The 16556-nt window shown below is 45.5% G+C and overlaps 1 protein-coding gene across 1 annotated transcript in view; it reads right to left on the reverse strand.

Moving 5' to 3' along the window:
- The window catches only part of KAT2B (lysine acetyltransferase 2B), a 102059-nt gene that overhangs the window by 9900 nt on the left and 75603 nt on the right, over positions 1 to 16556 (reverse strand). The window contains exons 9-12 of the mRNA XM_075547170.1: positions 14755 to 14891; positions 11791 to 11999; positions 9458 to 9584; positions 6282 to 6392 (exon numbers count right to left, since the gene is read on the reverse strand). Coding sequence (XP_075403285.1) covers positions 6282 to 6392; positions 9458 to 9584; positions 11791 to 11999; positions 14755 to 14891 — 584 coding nt within the window. The remainder of the gene's footprint in view (positions 1 to 6281; positions 6393 to 9457; positions 9585 to 11790; positions 12000 to 14754; positions 14892 to 16556) is intronic.

Here is a 16556-nt window from a genome sequence, read left to right on the forward strand (position 1 = left end):
TCTGAGCATAAATAGCTAGTAAGTAAAATTAAGGTTTAATTTTATGCCATTGTTTTGAATTGCATGGTAAATGTGGTTGATGTCAATTTTCCCCAAAGTGGGGAGTTGGCTCCATGATTAAAAGCAAATTAAGAATTAAAACTGATCTAAATTCTCAAAGAAAAAGTACCAACAATAAAGTATTCAGAACCTTAATGCTGTAAAAATGAGACCCCCTAACTTTATATATAAGAACTGTTTAGCCCATCACAACACATAGCTGTGCAGGGATATCCATGCTTTAAAATATATTCACATCTATCCATCATACCAATACCACATGGTGTGTATGTATGTGTGTACATACACAAATAGAAACATGCACACATTACATATTCTGAATTATAAAAATAACTTTCCTTAAGGTATCGCATTCAGTTCTCTGCAGAAAACTCACTTGGACTTCAGAACTATCATGAGTTGTTTGCTGCTTCACCTTTCAACAAAAGCTATCTCTCCAGTCATGATTTGCAACATTTTCTGACAGGACAACAATTTGAGGACCAGGGTGGAAACCTCTTGTTTTGAGATTCAAGGTCAAAGGGGCAAATGTATTGCCTGGAGTGGATTCCCACTCGCAGCAATGCTGGAGCACAGGGTATAACTGCTCCATAGGGTTAGTGTGGCAGCTACATTATCTCCTGTCAACTTGCGAAGGGGTGGAGTCTAGCTTGTCAATCAGGTCATAGCCAATGAGGCCTCTGTGTGGGCATGGTCTTCTCCTGAGGATTTTGGGAACTCCTATCTTCCTCCCTGGAGGTGGGACACACATTTTCTGCTACACATTCCTGTTGACAAGCCACATGGAGCTATGCTGATGGCAGCCAGAGCCTTGGAGCTGGAGGAGTCACATGGAGACCCACACCAGCACTAAGATGCTTCCACTACCACTGGATCCACAAGATTTTCCACCCATTGGCCTGGGATCTTCCTGCGCTCAGTATCCTTGCATGTATTCTGTGAGTTTGAAGAGGAATTCACAGACTGGTATTGGGCATATGTGCTAATATCAGACTTATGGACTTGATCTGAACTGGGCTTATTACACACATATGAGTGTCTGTGCATTTGTTTCTCTAGTCAACCTGGACTAAGGCGATTGGCAACCCTGGAGAAGAGAAACCATAGGGTTTTCAGTGCTGTAAATCTTTACAGAAGCAGACTGTCACGTTCTTCTCCCTCGGGGTGGCTGGTGGGTTCAAAGCACTGACCTTTTGGCTGGCAGCTGAGTGCTTTATCCACTGTACCATCGGGCTCCTGGTTCTATAGGTACAGCCTGGGAAAGCTGAAGCTAAAGCCCTCACTATGGAAACCCCAATGAGTTTTCTCAAAAGATCCGTATTGCAATGCAATGGCCACAAGAACATCCCAAAGAGCTGAGAATCTGACAGGAGGGCAAGGAGGGCCTTTTACTCAAATTCAGAAGTAATTTTTTAAAGTTATAGTTTAGAATAATAAAATATTTCTAATCCTGTTGAATAAAGAGTTAATCAACATGAAAGCGTATGACAAACAGAGAAGAGCAAATACCATACATCAAAAGATAATATCCATATGTGTAAAAAGTTCTATTAATGTGAAAACTACATAATGTAGCGGAAAAAGACAACAAAATATAATGAACTGGCAATTAAAAAGAATGCAAGTGTTAGTCAATGTAGGAACAAATGAAAACTCAACACGATCAAGGAAATGTCCCTGACCAACGAGGGAGTCCATGTATTTCTAAAGGCTCGGCTCCTTTGCTGGGCAGCATGCCTTGCTAGGACAAAGAGCTGCTGTTGTGATTAAAGGGCACTGGTAGTGGCGTGGGCTACTCGCCACAAGGCCAGCAGTCCCAGAGACAGGCAGAACGGTGAAGTTCTCTGTTCCCCTAAAGACTTGCAGCCTCAGAAACCCACACGGGAAGTCCTGCTCTGTCCTACAGGAACAGACCAAGCGGCAGTGGGGGTTTTGTTCTTGCTGAGCCCGCCTCCATGGTTGATGAAAACTGAAATTGTTATAATAATAGGAAGACACATCAGAAACCATTCAAATATCCGGAAGCAATTCTACATCTGTATATTCTGAACAAATCACTACAGATGAGGGCAACACATACAAAGAGTGAGCGAGAGAGAGCGAGAGCGAGAGCGAGAGAGAGCGAGAGAGAGAGACAGAGAGAGAGAGAGAGAGAGAGAGGTGCGTACTTAAACAAGATTAAAGAAAGAAGGGTTGCAACTACAGTTCCAGCTCATACAAGGGGTACCCACAAAAAAAAGATTTTTTTTCAAAGCTAGGTATTAATTTTTTTTTTTTTTCTTTTACAAACCAACCTATCACCTTCGAAGCACTCTCCATGACACTTAATACATTTGTCAAATCTGAGATTCCATTCTTGGAAACATTTCTCAAGCTCATCTGTTGGGTGGCTGGCAGCGCCTTCCTCATTTTTTTTCTTCACCTCGTCTACGCCGTCAAATCACTGTCTTTTCATGCCCCCTCTTCATTCACAAAAACAAAAAGGAGTCACTCGGAGCCAGGTCAGGAGAGTAAGGTGTGTGGGGCAAGAGAGGCATGCTGGGGTTTTTTTTGCCAAAAACTGGTGCACTGGGATGGCTGCGTGAGTAGCTGACTTACATGGTGGCAAAACCAGTCCCCTGTGTGCCACAAATCAGGGTTTTTATGTTGCTCACTGCTCGGTCTTTTCAGAACCCCTAAATAGAAAGCTTGATTAACAGTCTGACGGGGGAATGAACTCCTAATACATGCTCATAAAAACAAATGAGCATAATCTTGATCAGTGACTTCACTGGACAAGCTTTGGGGGACAAGATGACGATGGTGTCTTCCACTGGGCGTGATTGACTTTTGCTTCTGGGGTTGTAAGAATAGAACCGTGTCTCATCACCAATAACGACCTTTTGGGAGGAAAAGTCTGGGTCATTTCTGAGCTGTTCTTTCAAAGTATGACATGTTTCCACTCAATGCTCTTTTGTCTGGCTTATCAGAACCTGAGCCACAAATTTCAGAGCCCCTCTCATATTCCCAAATCTTCCGTTAGTACTTCCTGAACCAAGCTCCAAGACCGTCCAGATAACTTCTCCGTCTACTCAATGGTTCCTTGAGCCCAAGTGCATGAATTTTATTGACATTTTCTTCTGTTCGGGAAGTTGATGGACGTCCAGAACAAGGTTTGCCATCAGTCGATATTTCAACATTTTTTGAAATGAGAAAACCACTCTTACATTTGAGTTTTTCCCATAGTGCTGTCCTTATAAGTTGTGTTCAACATCACAACACTTTCTGCAGCATTTTTTCCTGAGCAGGAAACAAAATTTCATAGCCTCACACTGTTCTCTTAAATCATCCATTACGAAAACAAAACAAAAAACCTGCTTAGACAAAAAAAGTCAATGGGACCAGAGAGAACCTTCCCAGGAGACACCACTCACTGACCTAGCTCAGCGCGAGCTGCTGGATGCTCGCCTAGTGGGGAAAAATGCGTACTATGAAAGTTCCAACCAGCAGAGCTTTCCCCCTGTGCTTTTTGGGTGCCCTGCTCATATAAACATGGTTTATTCCAAACAAAATGTTTATTAAACACATCTCTGTCATCAGTGGGTAGCTGCAGACAGTTCTCTCAGTAACACACTCCTGTTCGTCATATTAGGGTGCCTTCAAAGAAAAAAAGTTCATTAAAAACAGTATCTTCATGGGCATCTGCTGAGCCAGTCCAACTCAAAACAGCGAAGCCAATTCTGCATGACGGTGGCTGTGTTTTTGATTCCCAAGGAGGTAAACTTGTTAACACAGAATGTGTTATGGACACAGGACACAGAATGATCATGGGACCTTATGGGGATGAAGATTTAAGAAAATGGAAAATTGCCCCAGAAAGAAAAATTGTTAGAAAAGTTTCTCAGATGAAATTTTTCTATCATGACAATACAACTGCTCATTGCTCAAGAGTAAGAAGGGCCATTGATGAATGGCTGGTTATAAGCTCTGTAAGAGCCCTCAACACAATGATCTTTAAAAAAGACAAAAGAGTAACAAGGGCTGTTGGATGAGAATTCCAGCAGGCACCTATCTCTCCACCGGCGGTCCTGGGTCTTCCCCTGGAGAGGGCTTCGTCTTCCCAGACTAAAAGGAGCATCACCGGAGTCCATCCAGGAGGTCAAAATGCCCGTGTCAACCTGATGTAAAGAGTGCAGCAGGGACGGCAGCGCCTTCAACAGGGCACGGACTTAGAGGGAGGCTCTGTGGACAAATCACAGCTTCCTGTTTTTCGTGTTGTTAATCCAGTTTCCAGGACTTTGTAGCATTGCTTTTTGACTTCTCCATGGGCAATAAGACACCTGCATATCCCAAAAACCTGGTAAATAAATGACTTTAAATTGCTTAAATAAATTACTTTAGAAAGGGGTCCTGGTGGCGTACTGGGGACCCATCGGGCGGCCGGTCGCCAGGTCAGCAGTCACAGCATCAGCTGCTCCTTGGGAGAGAGAGGGGATGGGCTCTCCACTCTCACCAGCCTGGGAAACTCACACGGGCAGTTCTCCCGTCCTTTAGGACCGCTAAGAGTCGCCGTGTGATGGCAGGGAGTTTGGGTTTTTAATTGTACCGGGCATTCCAGAGAACCATCAGAAACTTCACAAGGAAATAATAATATATTATGTGAACAGAATAATTAAACCCAACATCCAGCATGACCCGTGCAAGGCCAAGCCCACTGCCACCAAGCCCATTCCAATGCACCCTCACTGCAGAACAGAGTTGAATCACCCACAGGGATCCATGACTAGGATTTTTTACAGAAGCATACGGCTGCTTCTCTCTCCTGAAGAACAGCTGGGGGCTCACATGGCTAACTTTTCAGTTAGTGCTTGAGTGCTTCAACCACTGCAGCCCCGCAGAATCCTTCAAAAGGGGGATAGCGAAGTGTTGGCAGTCCGCTTCTCTGGGTGATAGGACTACAAGCGCTTTTCCTCTGCTTCATGCTTGGCTCTATTTGAAAACGTTTCTACAGTGACCACGCATGCTTCTACAGTCCAAAGCACAAAGAAAAACTTTTAAGGTTTCTAAAAATCAAACCAGACTCACTACTATCGAGTCCATGCCAACTCTCAGTGACCCTACCGGACAGGGTCAAACTGCCCTGTGTGAGTTTCGGAGGCTACGTTTTTACCAAAACAGAAAGCCTTCTGTCGCTCCAGTGGGGTGGGTGGCCTCCAATTTCTGGCCTTTTAGGGGCAGCACAACTGGTAACCACTAGGTCACCAGGCACAGTTCCCTAAGAATGACAAAGTACTATTGAAAATAATAGTCATCCAAACTGGTGAACTGGGTACAGTTTGCTGTGTGCATTCACTACAAAAACGATGAAATAAATAAAATTTCCAAACTGGAAAACAATATCCATCCAGAAACTAATCCTCAAGTAGCTAAGCTGAAAACTCATAATAGGAGAGAAACCTCCCAGCCACTTCTAAACTTCTGAACTTCCTTTTGGCTGTCCTCACTGAGGACTGCCCCACTAAACCCATTTCTCTTGTCCACGGAATGGCTAACGACCCAGGACTTAGAACTTACTCCTAAATTTCTCCTTGATGTGCAAGTATAGGCGGGCTGAAATATTATATTTAATGATGGAGGTTATTCATTCATTGATTTAGTATTTACTTAGTACTTTCTACATACCAAGAACAACTCCTAATCCAATCTGATTATTTCCTTATTCTGAAACCAAAAACCAAACCCACTGCCTTTCAGTCTGTGCAGACCATAGCAACCCTGGGAGACAGAGCAGAGCTGCCTCTCAGGGTTTCCAAGGCTGTGAATTTTCACCTGGGTTCTTAACTGTTGACCTTCTGCTTACAGTCAAGAATACCCAAGTGCTGTACCACCAGCGCTTCTACCAAAAACCCAACACACCCACGGTTATGGAATCACGTCAACTCCAAGTGAACTTACAGGCAGAACGGAACCACTATTGGGTTTCTGCAACAATAAATTGTACGGGAGCAGATAGACTTATCTTTCTCATGAGGGACAGCTCGTAAGTTGGAGCCCCCTACCAAACCATTAGCTGTCCAAAGCTTAACCCACAGTGCTAACAGGGCTCCTAATAGGACTCCGAGGGCACCCAAAGGAATTGCGTATCCTTCCTGCAAGCAGGGAACACTGGGGGTACACAGAGTCCTACTGAGGAGATATTAAGAAGTTACAAGACAGTCAGTGTTGGGTGGTGGAAAACCTACTTGTTTCTTGAAGTACCCAATTGCATATTCATCTGCATATGTGAGGAAGTTCAGGATGTCGTGTTTTATATGATACTCTTTCAAGTGGTTCATCAAGTGTGTTCCATAGCCCTGTGTGGAAGTCAGCATATAAACAAATACATTAGCTTCTACAGGGGGTGGGGTACACCAAAAACTCCTACATATTTATCAGAAAAGACTGGCAACTTTAGGAGGCTGTACATTGGCTACTTTAAGTTAGGCAGTCCCCAGGTTACAAATATCCAATTTTTTTACAACCTACAGTTACAAACCAACTCCCATAAAACAGTTTGAGGTACATACAATGTTTCATAAGAGCAAACAGGCACTACTTTACAACATATGCCAAAACATTATTACTATTGTCTTACTGTATTATTTTAATGATGTTTTTAGCATATCTGGGTTTCTTTAAAAATAGAAAGGTATACTATTCACTAAGGTAAACTATTCCCACATACTGTTCCAACTTGTGTACAAACTCTCCGTGTTACTTTAACCTTGTATAGACTATTTTGAATACAGAATAACCCAGTAGTGATTAGAAGACAAAAACATACTGAGACTGGGGAAGAAGCTTCACATAAATTCCCTTCACACATCATTTAGGTGCAACGGCCACCAATTCAGTTTGACTCCGGAAAGCAGGGCTGCTATTGTGGTGTGCAAAATGTTGAGTGTGGACGTTTAGAGCGGATCAGTCAGCCAGACTCAGTGGTCTTTATTTTAGATGACTCTGAGCCTACAAACAGGTCGAGCACTTTAAGGCAGTACCTTATCTCAGGAGTTGATCCTTAGTCCTCTACTATTTGCCAAGGACAGTAAATACACCAGTAAACTAATTAAGCACTTTCTCGCCCTTTCCTATTCCCATTCAATAGGAGGTTTTTAATAAGACGAAAGGGGTGGGGGTGGGGGTGGGGGAGGATCTGCACGTTTGGCTTTGACCAAACGTGTCCCATCTACTCAGCTTAGAATGACTATTCTTCACTTTCTAAAGCTTAAGTTTAAGACACTTTACAAGAAATGTTTTTTGTGAGTGTTTTTCAAAATTCTCCCTACTGAGTTTGTGATGTTTGGCCACTTTTCTTCAAGTCTTTTGAAAATTACATGGTTTGTGCAAAAAATAAATTGCCCAAGAAAACAAAGTGCTCGATTCATATGAAATGCCTTTAGTTTCCCTACAGCATCTCTAAAATGGTCCAAGTCAACCTTAATTGACCTTTCTAAACAAGGTGCCTGGTATAGCTATCTTTGAAAACCATTTTTTCCCCCTGAACTTACAAGCCAACTTACAAACTAAGCCCTCTCCCTACGAAAAGTGGAACAAAGTGTTCCGTTAAGGAAATGCTAAACTCTGGATATTTGTGTGTCCCGTTCTCACTTTCAGAATAAAAAACAAAACTGTGATAACCACAGCGACAGCACCATCTACAGCCATACAGTCAGAAGCCCTTGACAAAGAGCCATGGAGGAGAGCTTAGTTTCCAGTGAATCCGGGCCTTCACCTTCCTCGGCCAGAAGGGTGAATGTGAAACAGAAGGATGTCGTTTGCCCTTCGACACTTGGTGACCCCAGTCAAAGACAAAAGGCCCACTTGTGCTTTGTGAGAGTAAATGCAGGGCAGAAAGGAGAACCGGCACTGGGAGGGGAGCGTCAAGCTGTTACTAAAAGCAGAAGTGCCCACAGCCATCAAGCAGGGAAGCTTGGGTGGTGACGGAGTTGTGGTTTGGGTAATGGCCATGCGGCTTTGGAGCTGAAGGAGTGGGGCCTGCACTTGGGCCGGCAGTGGTCAATATAACAGCCACTGGCCGCATGGGCCTACCTGAAAGGTGGCCGGGCTGAATTGAGATCAATTATGTGTCAGATAGACATTTGACGTCTCTCATAAATATTTCATGACGAATTATTTCAGGAATGGTTCTTGTTTTCATTAAATACAAGTTGCCAAGGCAATGTAGGTAAGGTAAAATAAAACCGATTTAATAAATTAATTTCACTCATTTCCTTTAACTTTCTTGTTCTGAATGCAGCTCCTAGAAAATGTGCGATCCCACATACGGGTCATAAGGACAGCACACAATATGATCTCTCTCTTATGATGCTGCCCTTCCAACAATTTTGTCTCAGCAGCCTTTCGCCCTACATCTCCTGACAGCACTTCCATGTGGTTTCCTCTAGGTATTCCAAAGCATCAAGAGAAGCGTGTCCTAAGGACATGTTTCCTCGTTCCTCTTCCTAAGAGCACAGAAGGAGCAGACGGCAAAATTAGATGAGAGTACCGTATAGACTCGAGTATACGCCGAGTTTTTTCAGCCCACTTTTTATGCTGAAAAGCCCCCCATGTGTTGTGGTAAAATTAAATGCCTCGGCTTATACTCGCATATATACGGGAGGGCCTTTTGTCTGTGGCCAGTCCAGTGTATGAGGGCGCTTCGCAAAGTTCATGGGGGAAAACTCCATCATCTTCTCATGCGGTTTTCCCACGAACTCTGGGAAGCCCCATACTGCTGCTGGACTGCATCCCCAACAACCACAGTGCCAGTCCCTGCATGTGCGTGTTTGTGTGTGCGTGTGCATGTGCATGTGTGTGCGTGTGCACTCCCCGAGGGCTGGAGGTCGCTTAGACACGGATACCAAAGACAGCCGGGAATAAAAATTAGGCACACACACAGACAGCACAGCCCAAAGAGTGTGAATAGGCCTGACCCTTATCCATCGTTTTTCAATATTTTCATATTGTGAGGCCTGGTCCTCTCTTAGAGACAAAGGCATGAGAATATTTCTGCAGTGCACGCTGCTCCATTTCCTTCCTCATCCACAGCACGCCGTGAGCTTTCTCGGTGGGTCCGTGTCTCCAGCTGTGTGTGCTGAACTTGACACTGCGATTTCTTTTCCAACATTCCTTCCTTTCCCACGGACTGCACATATCTGACATGTAGCATCCCTGTCTCTCGACCGAGGCTCCCACACATCCCTGGCACAACCCTTCCTGCCCACCACCCTACTCACACACATGCACGCGCCTGCGCAGTGCAAAGTATTCGTCTCCCAAAGGCCCTGTGCGTTTGACGCCGCCCGTGGCCCGAGGCCCGCAGCAGTAGCACAAAGGCCCGCTTTCGGCTTTCCTTCTCAAAGTGTGGAGGTGCCCTTACCTTGACCTGCTCGTTGGAGGTGACCGCGCAGAAAACGATCTCAGTGAATCCTTGGGATGGGAACATTCGGAAACAGATGCCACCAATCACACGGCCATCTTTAATTAAAGCCAGGGTTTTGTGTTTCCTGGAAGAGTCAGAGCATGTCAGACTTTACCTGTCTTTATTGTACACATATGCTTCCGGGCATACCTGACGACTCAACCAAGAAGGGAGGTGACCCGTCCCATGTTTTCACGGAACCCTCCTTCCTCTAGCCACTCTGGCTAGACCCCCTTTCACAGGGCTCTGGAAAGCAAGCCTGCCTGCGTTATCAGAGTATCCTTCAGAACTCACGTGTCACATCAGCTGACAACGACAAATAGGAACCAAGGTATGGGGTGCTCTGGGAATAGCGTGCCCAGTTGTGGTACTTATATAATTGTCAGTTAAAGGATTAAGCATGTAAGGGCGGAGTCTAGCCTGTCAACCAGATCTTAGCCAATGTGGCCTCTCTGTGGGCATGGCCTTCTCCAGAGAATTCTGGGAAATCTGGTACTTCCTCCTGAGAGCCAGTAGACACCTCCCTCTCACTCCTTCACTCCTTGGGCATTGACAAGCCACATGGATGAAACCTGACCTCTGAAGCCGGAGAAGCCACAGAGAGACCCCTGCCAGCGCTGAGATGCTTACAACGCCACTGGACCCACAGACTTTCTACCCACTGGCTTGTGATCGTCCTGCATTTGGCTTCATTGCTTGTGTTTCATGAGTCTGAAGAGGACTTTATAGATTGGTATCAGACTCTGGGCTAATATCAGACTTATGGCCTTGGGCTGGGCTGGGTTAGGATGTTTTTTAATGTACAATTACTCTTGTATATGAACCTCTTCATGTGTGCCCGTGGATTTGTTCCTACAGTCCACCCAGACTAGACACCAGTGCTAGCGGACAGAGAGGGGTGTCGGGAGAGAGTGAGGAGACATGGCCAAACAGCATGTGCTTCTGAAGAGCTTAGTTTCACGCAGGACTCTTACAGCAACATTGGGAGCGGGATCCACATGGGAGCTTGATATGCGTCTCTGTATCTGAAACATCACTCTGACTGATTAGCTGCATGGAACACGAGCCATAAAGGCTCTTGCATTCCGTGTGCTGAAATGAATCCGGTTAGAGAAGCTCAGATATTTTTTTATTCTATTATTTTTTAATTGGGATTAATACATATATGAAATCATTCTATAGTTCCATCACATCTAGCAGAATTGTACATTGCTACCACAATCAACTTCCAAACAATCTTTCTATCTGGACCCCTTGACATGTTCACCTCCTCACCCAGCCCCTGGAGGCCTCTGTGTCCCCCTCCCACCAAAACCCTTACTCCGCTTGCTGATGATGCTATAGGTTCAACGGTCCTGGCTTTCATACACCAAAAAAAATGAAAAAATATATACCGAAACTTCAAGAGGGTGACACCCTACACACACACACCAAATGAAATAACACATGCCCCCTAATATGTACAATTAAAAAACAAACAAAACAACACAACCACCCCAAATACTTAAAAGTTTAGAAATTAGACCAGGTCCAGCAAGCATCCTAGGGGAAATCTGCAGACAAGTTTCCATGGTTCAAGTCAGGCTTCTGCCCTTGACCTTCTGTGCTCAGCTCTGCAGTGCGCATGCCCTTGAGCCACCACGTTCCTCTGATCCCTCGCATGAGGACAGAGGGAGTTCACGGAGGTAAAAGCCGTGGGTTTTCAAAGTCAACCTCGGTGATACCCCGACTTTCCCAGTGTCTAGAGTCCTGGGCAACAATGCTACCTAGTGAAGACACTAAGGCGGTGAATGTTTCTACTATTAAAAAAAAGGTTTAAAAAATCCCCCAGTACGACATTCTCTTGATGTGCTAAGGAATGACCTAGTGAAATAGCAACTTAAAATCCAGAGCTTCAATAAATCAAGAAAATGTGTAAATTTGGAACCAGGTAGCGAGGTCTTCGTTGCCCAAACTTATTTAACCTACTCCCCTCTCTTCAGAAAAGCACCTCTCAGCCCCTCCTAGCAATGAAAAGTGCTTGTGCCATAGCCCACAACCCAACGTTGTAGCCCCACCCCGCCCACCTGCCCCTGGAGTGTGCCAGCAGCCCCTGGGGGCGGCATCACCCACTTGGGGAAACGCTGAGCTATGTGCTTATGGATAGGCAAAAACTTGACGTAGCTCTGTATCCACAATGTGGCAGGAGGTGGTAAGACTCAGTGGGTATCAATGGCTGATTTTCATGATCTAAGCAGTGGTGGTTTCATTTTAAAGGGTCGGGGACGAAGGACAAGCAGAGCCCCACTCACGGGTCAAAGACAAGCCGGGTGATGTACTCCTTTGGCATTCGGGGCAGCTGATGCGAGAACACGTTCTGAAGGCCAACCAGCCACATCAGGATCTTCTTGTTGGGTTTCTGGTTCAAGGAATTGCCGACCACGTGGAATTCGATCACGCCTCGGCGTTCCTCCATCCTTGCTGCTTCGTCCCTCGCCGAATGTGCCGAGAGAAAATTGGTCTGGGACGGAGGACGAGAAAGGTTACATACATGGTTGCCAGTCACTTCTTCCAACAGACAATGGGGATGGGACATGTCAAGGCTTCTCTTCTGGTTTCAGGTAAGGGATACATGGTGGGCTTTCAGAGGAACCCACACAAGCATGCATGCACGCACGCACGCACACAAATGAATAAAGGTCAAACAGAACAGATAGGTAAAGCGTTTTAAGGGGTCACAAATGTACACGGATGATATCTGGTTTATGTACCTATGGAGACAGCAAACTTCCTGTGGCGGGCCAGAGTACAAACATTTCAGTCACTGTGTCAATGACTCAAATGATGTCGTGTTCTCAGCTACTCAAATGAAGTGGTGTTAGAATGAGGCAATGTCTAATCTAATAGCTTTGGTCAAGTTCAGATGCAGCCTTATTTAAAAACACAGGGGTGGGTTCGATTCAGCCAGGGGCCCGTATGCCATTCCCTGGTTTGGGGGAACCCCACGTGGCTGAGCTTTAAAAGACTGCTAGCATATCATGACAGACCCGCCTCAATGATCAGTGCAGGCCCACGAGTGCCAACCCTGTGCCTTGTCCTTGTGCAAGACAGCTTGCAGAGTTGTCCCTGAGCGGCACAAATGATTCGACACTTGGCTACTCATCAAAATCTGAAAGTAGGAATTTGCCCATAAACATCTCGAAATATCGACCCGGCCAGTTCCTTCCAAAAGGTCCTTCCTGGAAACATGACGCACCGTTCTACTCTCAAACAAGACAGGTGTCTGCAAGTCAGAACCAACCCCCGGGGAGCTGCTGTCTTGTTCCCCTGCTTTCCAGTGTGTGTCCTCACACACACTCGGGTGCAGCTGGCTGTACCCCCGCTGTGTCCTCAGGTTATGTGCTCTGGCTTAGTGATTCTTGTCAAGGGCACGAGGATAGTAAATGCTCAAGAAACAGAGAAAATAAAAACAAAAAACCCTGATGTCTAGTGTTGGCTGATTTCCATTGTCATAGCTGATGACCCAGTTAATTCTTGATCCATTTCAAACTACAGATATATTTATGGCTGGCTCCCCAAATCCTGTAAATGAAACAACGTGCTGGCCACCAGGATATGTCAACTCCAGCACAGCACATCCGCCCAACGTATTCTGAGCTGTTTCATAGCTTCATGTCCTCTGAAGCGCCCAACACGGGACACATCTGAGCTCAGCGCATCTGTAAAATTACAAAATCCTAAGTGGAGAGCAAATGCTTTGAGAGTGATTAGGGCAAAGAATGTACGGATGTGCTTTATACAATTGATGTATGTATATGTGTGGATTGTGATAAGAGTTGTATGAGCCCCTAATAAAATGTTTTTAAAAATTACAAAACCCCTGAAAAACAAGTTATTAAAACAGGCTACCATTAGCTAGAAGGAAACAGAAAGGGCTGTTGTATATTAAGATCTTTTTCTTCTCCCATCACCTCCATTCTCCGTATTATCCCCCATGCCGTACAATGAATGCCTAAGGAAACAGAACCAATGAAAAACTGGTGCTTTACTCTGGCAGAACTGCACTAAACAAAACTTATTTTTTAAGATGTCTTGAAAAATAATCTACACATCACTTGATGGCAGTTGAAACATGACTGCACTCCTTAGCAGCTGTCACAATCATCCTGAGCTGCTCTCCCAAGGTGCGATGCAATAACAGCAGTACACTGACCCCCAAATGCTCTGGAATCCAACCAGGAGAAAATAATCAGACAAGGCCAAATAGAGAGACACGATGTGGAACTAGTAACCAGGGATTCTTCAGTCCTAAAGAGAGCGGGGGAGCTGGTCTCGAATAAATGAGATGATCGAGATGAAGACATAAATCCTAAACGCTAAGGGCAACATGTGTTTTGCTGTTGTTGCTGCCTTTTGTTGAGTCACTGACAACTCCTACCCACCCTCTAGGACAGGGCGAGCTGCCTTACAGGGTCTCCTAGACGGCCATGAATCTAGGAGCTGTTGGTCAAGCTTTCCCCCATGGAGCAGCTTGATGGTTCAAACTGACCTTTGGGTGAACATGGAGCATGTATTGCACCACAAAAGATACATTTTGGGTGTAAGAGGAATTTGGGTATAGGTTGTACATTAGACCTAGCATTGGCACATTTCTCTGTGAAAGGGTGAGATAATAAATATCCTAAGCTCTGTAGCTGTGGTGCAAAAGTAGCCACCGGCCCCTGTGTTTCAGTGAAACTGTCTTTACTGTGCTCTGTAGGTTGTCCGATGGAATCGTGCTCAGCTTTCTGAGAGTGGCAATGTGATGATATGGTTTTGTAAGGGAGGTATGCTTTGGAGATACATGCAGGAACAGTTGAAGGTGGAGGGGGATGACATTTGTATTTAACTGCAATGGTTCCAAACAGTTCAGAGGAGAGAGAGGGGAAGCAAAGGTGCCCTGATGCTATTAACAATGCGTCTTTATCACTGAAGCTTTGCAATGTTTATGACGGCTTGACGATTTTCAAAATAAAAAGTTGGGGGAAGGATACAAAGGCATTAATTGTGCGGCATGATTAGTATGTGTCCCTGTGACATGATATTCATTCAGGGGAATCACCTGTCAATTAGCCTTTCCAGCCCTCCCCTCCCTGATCACCCCATAAAATGCAAATCAGGGTAGGATAGCATGCTAATGTCTCAGCATTACCATCCCCAGTTCCATTTCCGACAGCTGAAGTGGCCAGGGGAGCCGAGGGCTCTACCAGCTGGCTGCCCGGGTTTACCCTGCTGACCTCGGGTCCCAGCATCGCTGCAGGGTCTGTGATGGTAGACATGACCTCATGGATTAGTTCCATTGGAATATCTCCCGTAACTCGGGGTTTCTTGGCCTCCTCCAGAGGATGACAGTCATTCAGTTTCCTCTTTTCGCCTACGAAGACCAAACACAAAGCAAGTGATGGGTCACAGCAAACACACGTACATGCACTCATAATAGGACCCCATCCAACGCTCCTCCTGAGACCTCCAGCCAGGCCAACCCTCCGTCTCCCAGGGAAAGCGTGCTGATGAAAGGGGAGCAGGAGAAGGGAGGATAGGAAGCGGCTGTCTCACGAAGGCATGGCCCTTGCCAACTGAAGACGACTCCGTAAGTATCACGTACAATTGAACATGGTTTTGTTGGTTTTGTAATTCTGGCATTTTTAAATTGTTTTCAAAGGCGAATGGAATACTTTTTGAGTCATGTGACCCAGAAGCCTTCAAAGCCCTTGGTTCCCCAAGAGTAATGCTGAGATTTCGTTCACAGTTAAGGCTTATTCCTAATATATCCTCATCCTGGTAAGATTACTAGTGGGCCCGGAGTGTGAAGAAACCGGGTGAGGGGACATCCAAGCTCATCAGCACAGAGTCCTTGGATTGAGGAGTGATGCTGCCAGAGAGAGTGAGAGGGAGCAGGGCGGCTCCTGTGTGACATTGTTCATCTAAGGCAATGGTTCTCAACCTGTGGGTCGCGACCCCTTTGGGGAGCAAACAACCCTTTCACAGGAGTTACCTGATTCATAACAGTAGCAAAATTACAGTTATGATGTAGCAACAAAAATAATATTATGGTTGGGGGGGGGCGTCACCACATGAGGAACTGTCTTAAAGGGTTGCAGTTTTAGAAAGTTTGAGAACCACTGATCTGAGGTCTTCTTCTTTCCTTATCACAAACGTGGGAAGCATACAAGATTGTTTGATGCCAAGTCTCTGATCAGATATGCAAACTGCAAAACTTTCCATGACTGTGAAATACTACAAGGATCTGAACATGTGCTTGGGGGTTTGTTTTGCTTTTTGCTCATAAATAGATGACATCAAGTTGTTTATCCCCCCTGCTATCCACACTGTCTGCCAAATGGCTCTGTAGACCTTCCAAAAAACAAACAAACATGTTGTTGTGAAGCGCCCTCAGATCCAACTCATAGCGACCCTGTGTTACACAGAATGAAACACTGCCTGGACCTGTGCCATCCTCACAATTGTCGTTAGATTGAAGCCGATTGTTCAGCCACTGCGTCAAATACATCTCACCGAGGGGCTGTCTCCTTTTTGCTGACCTTCTACTTGACCAAGTATGACAAAAGGCGTAGTGTTCCCCACCACGTATATCTGTTCCACCATGTGGCTTGCTATGGACAACCTAATGAAGTGCACGTGGGGTCCACAGTTCCATGCTCAGGCCACCAAGGAACGTTGTGTGTATCTGCTTGGGCTCTTCTGTTTCTGCCAGGGCCATGAGAGCCCGGTCTGAGAGGACCCGTGGTCACAGGAGGAAGAGGACAAATATGCAGAGCAGAATTATTCTGCTTAGGTCCTCTCACCTAGTCATGAACAGAGTCCTAGAACCAGGCAAACACAAACCCAGCCAAGAGCCAGCGAGGCCAGCCAACTACCAAACAACTTGCAGAGTGTGTGAGCTATGGTGGTCAATGATGACTGTGCTAAGACTGTGCTTCGGGTTGCTTTGTTAAATGCTACTTAGCTGATCCATACGGCCCAAACCTTACCACAAAGCAATGGGCAGCCATTAAAATCTGAGACTCCTACCATCTGT

The sequence above is a fragment of the Tenrec ecaudatus genome, chromosome 4 (genome assembly GCF_050624435.1).
Source record: "Tenrec ecaudatus isolate mTenEca1 chromosome 4, mTenEca1.hap1, whole genome shotgun sequence".
Classification (NCBI taxonomy): domain Eukaryota; kingdom Metazoa; phylum Chordata; class Mammalia; order Afrosoricida; family Tenrecidae; genus Tenrec; species Tenrec ecaudatus.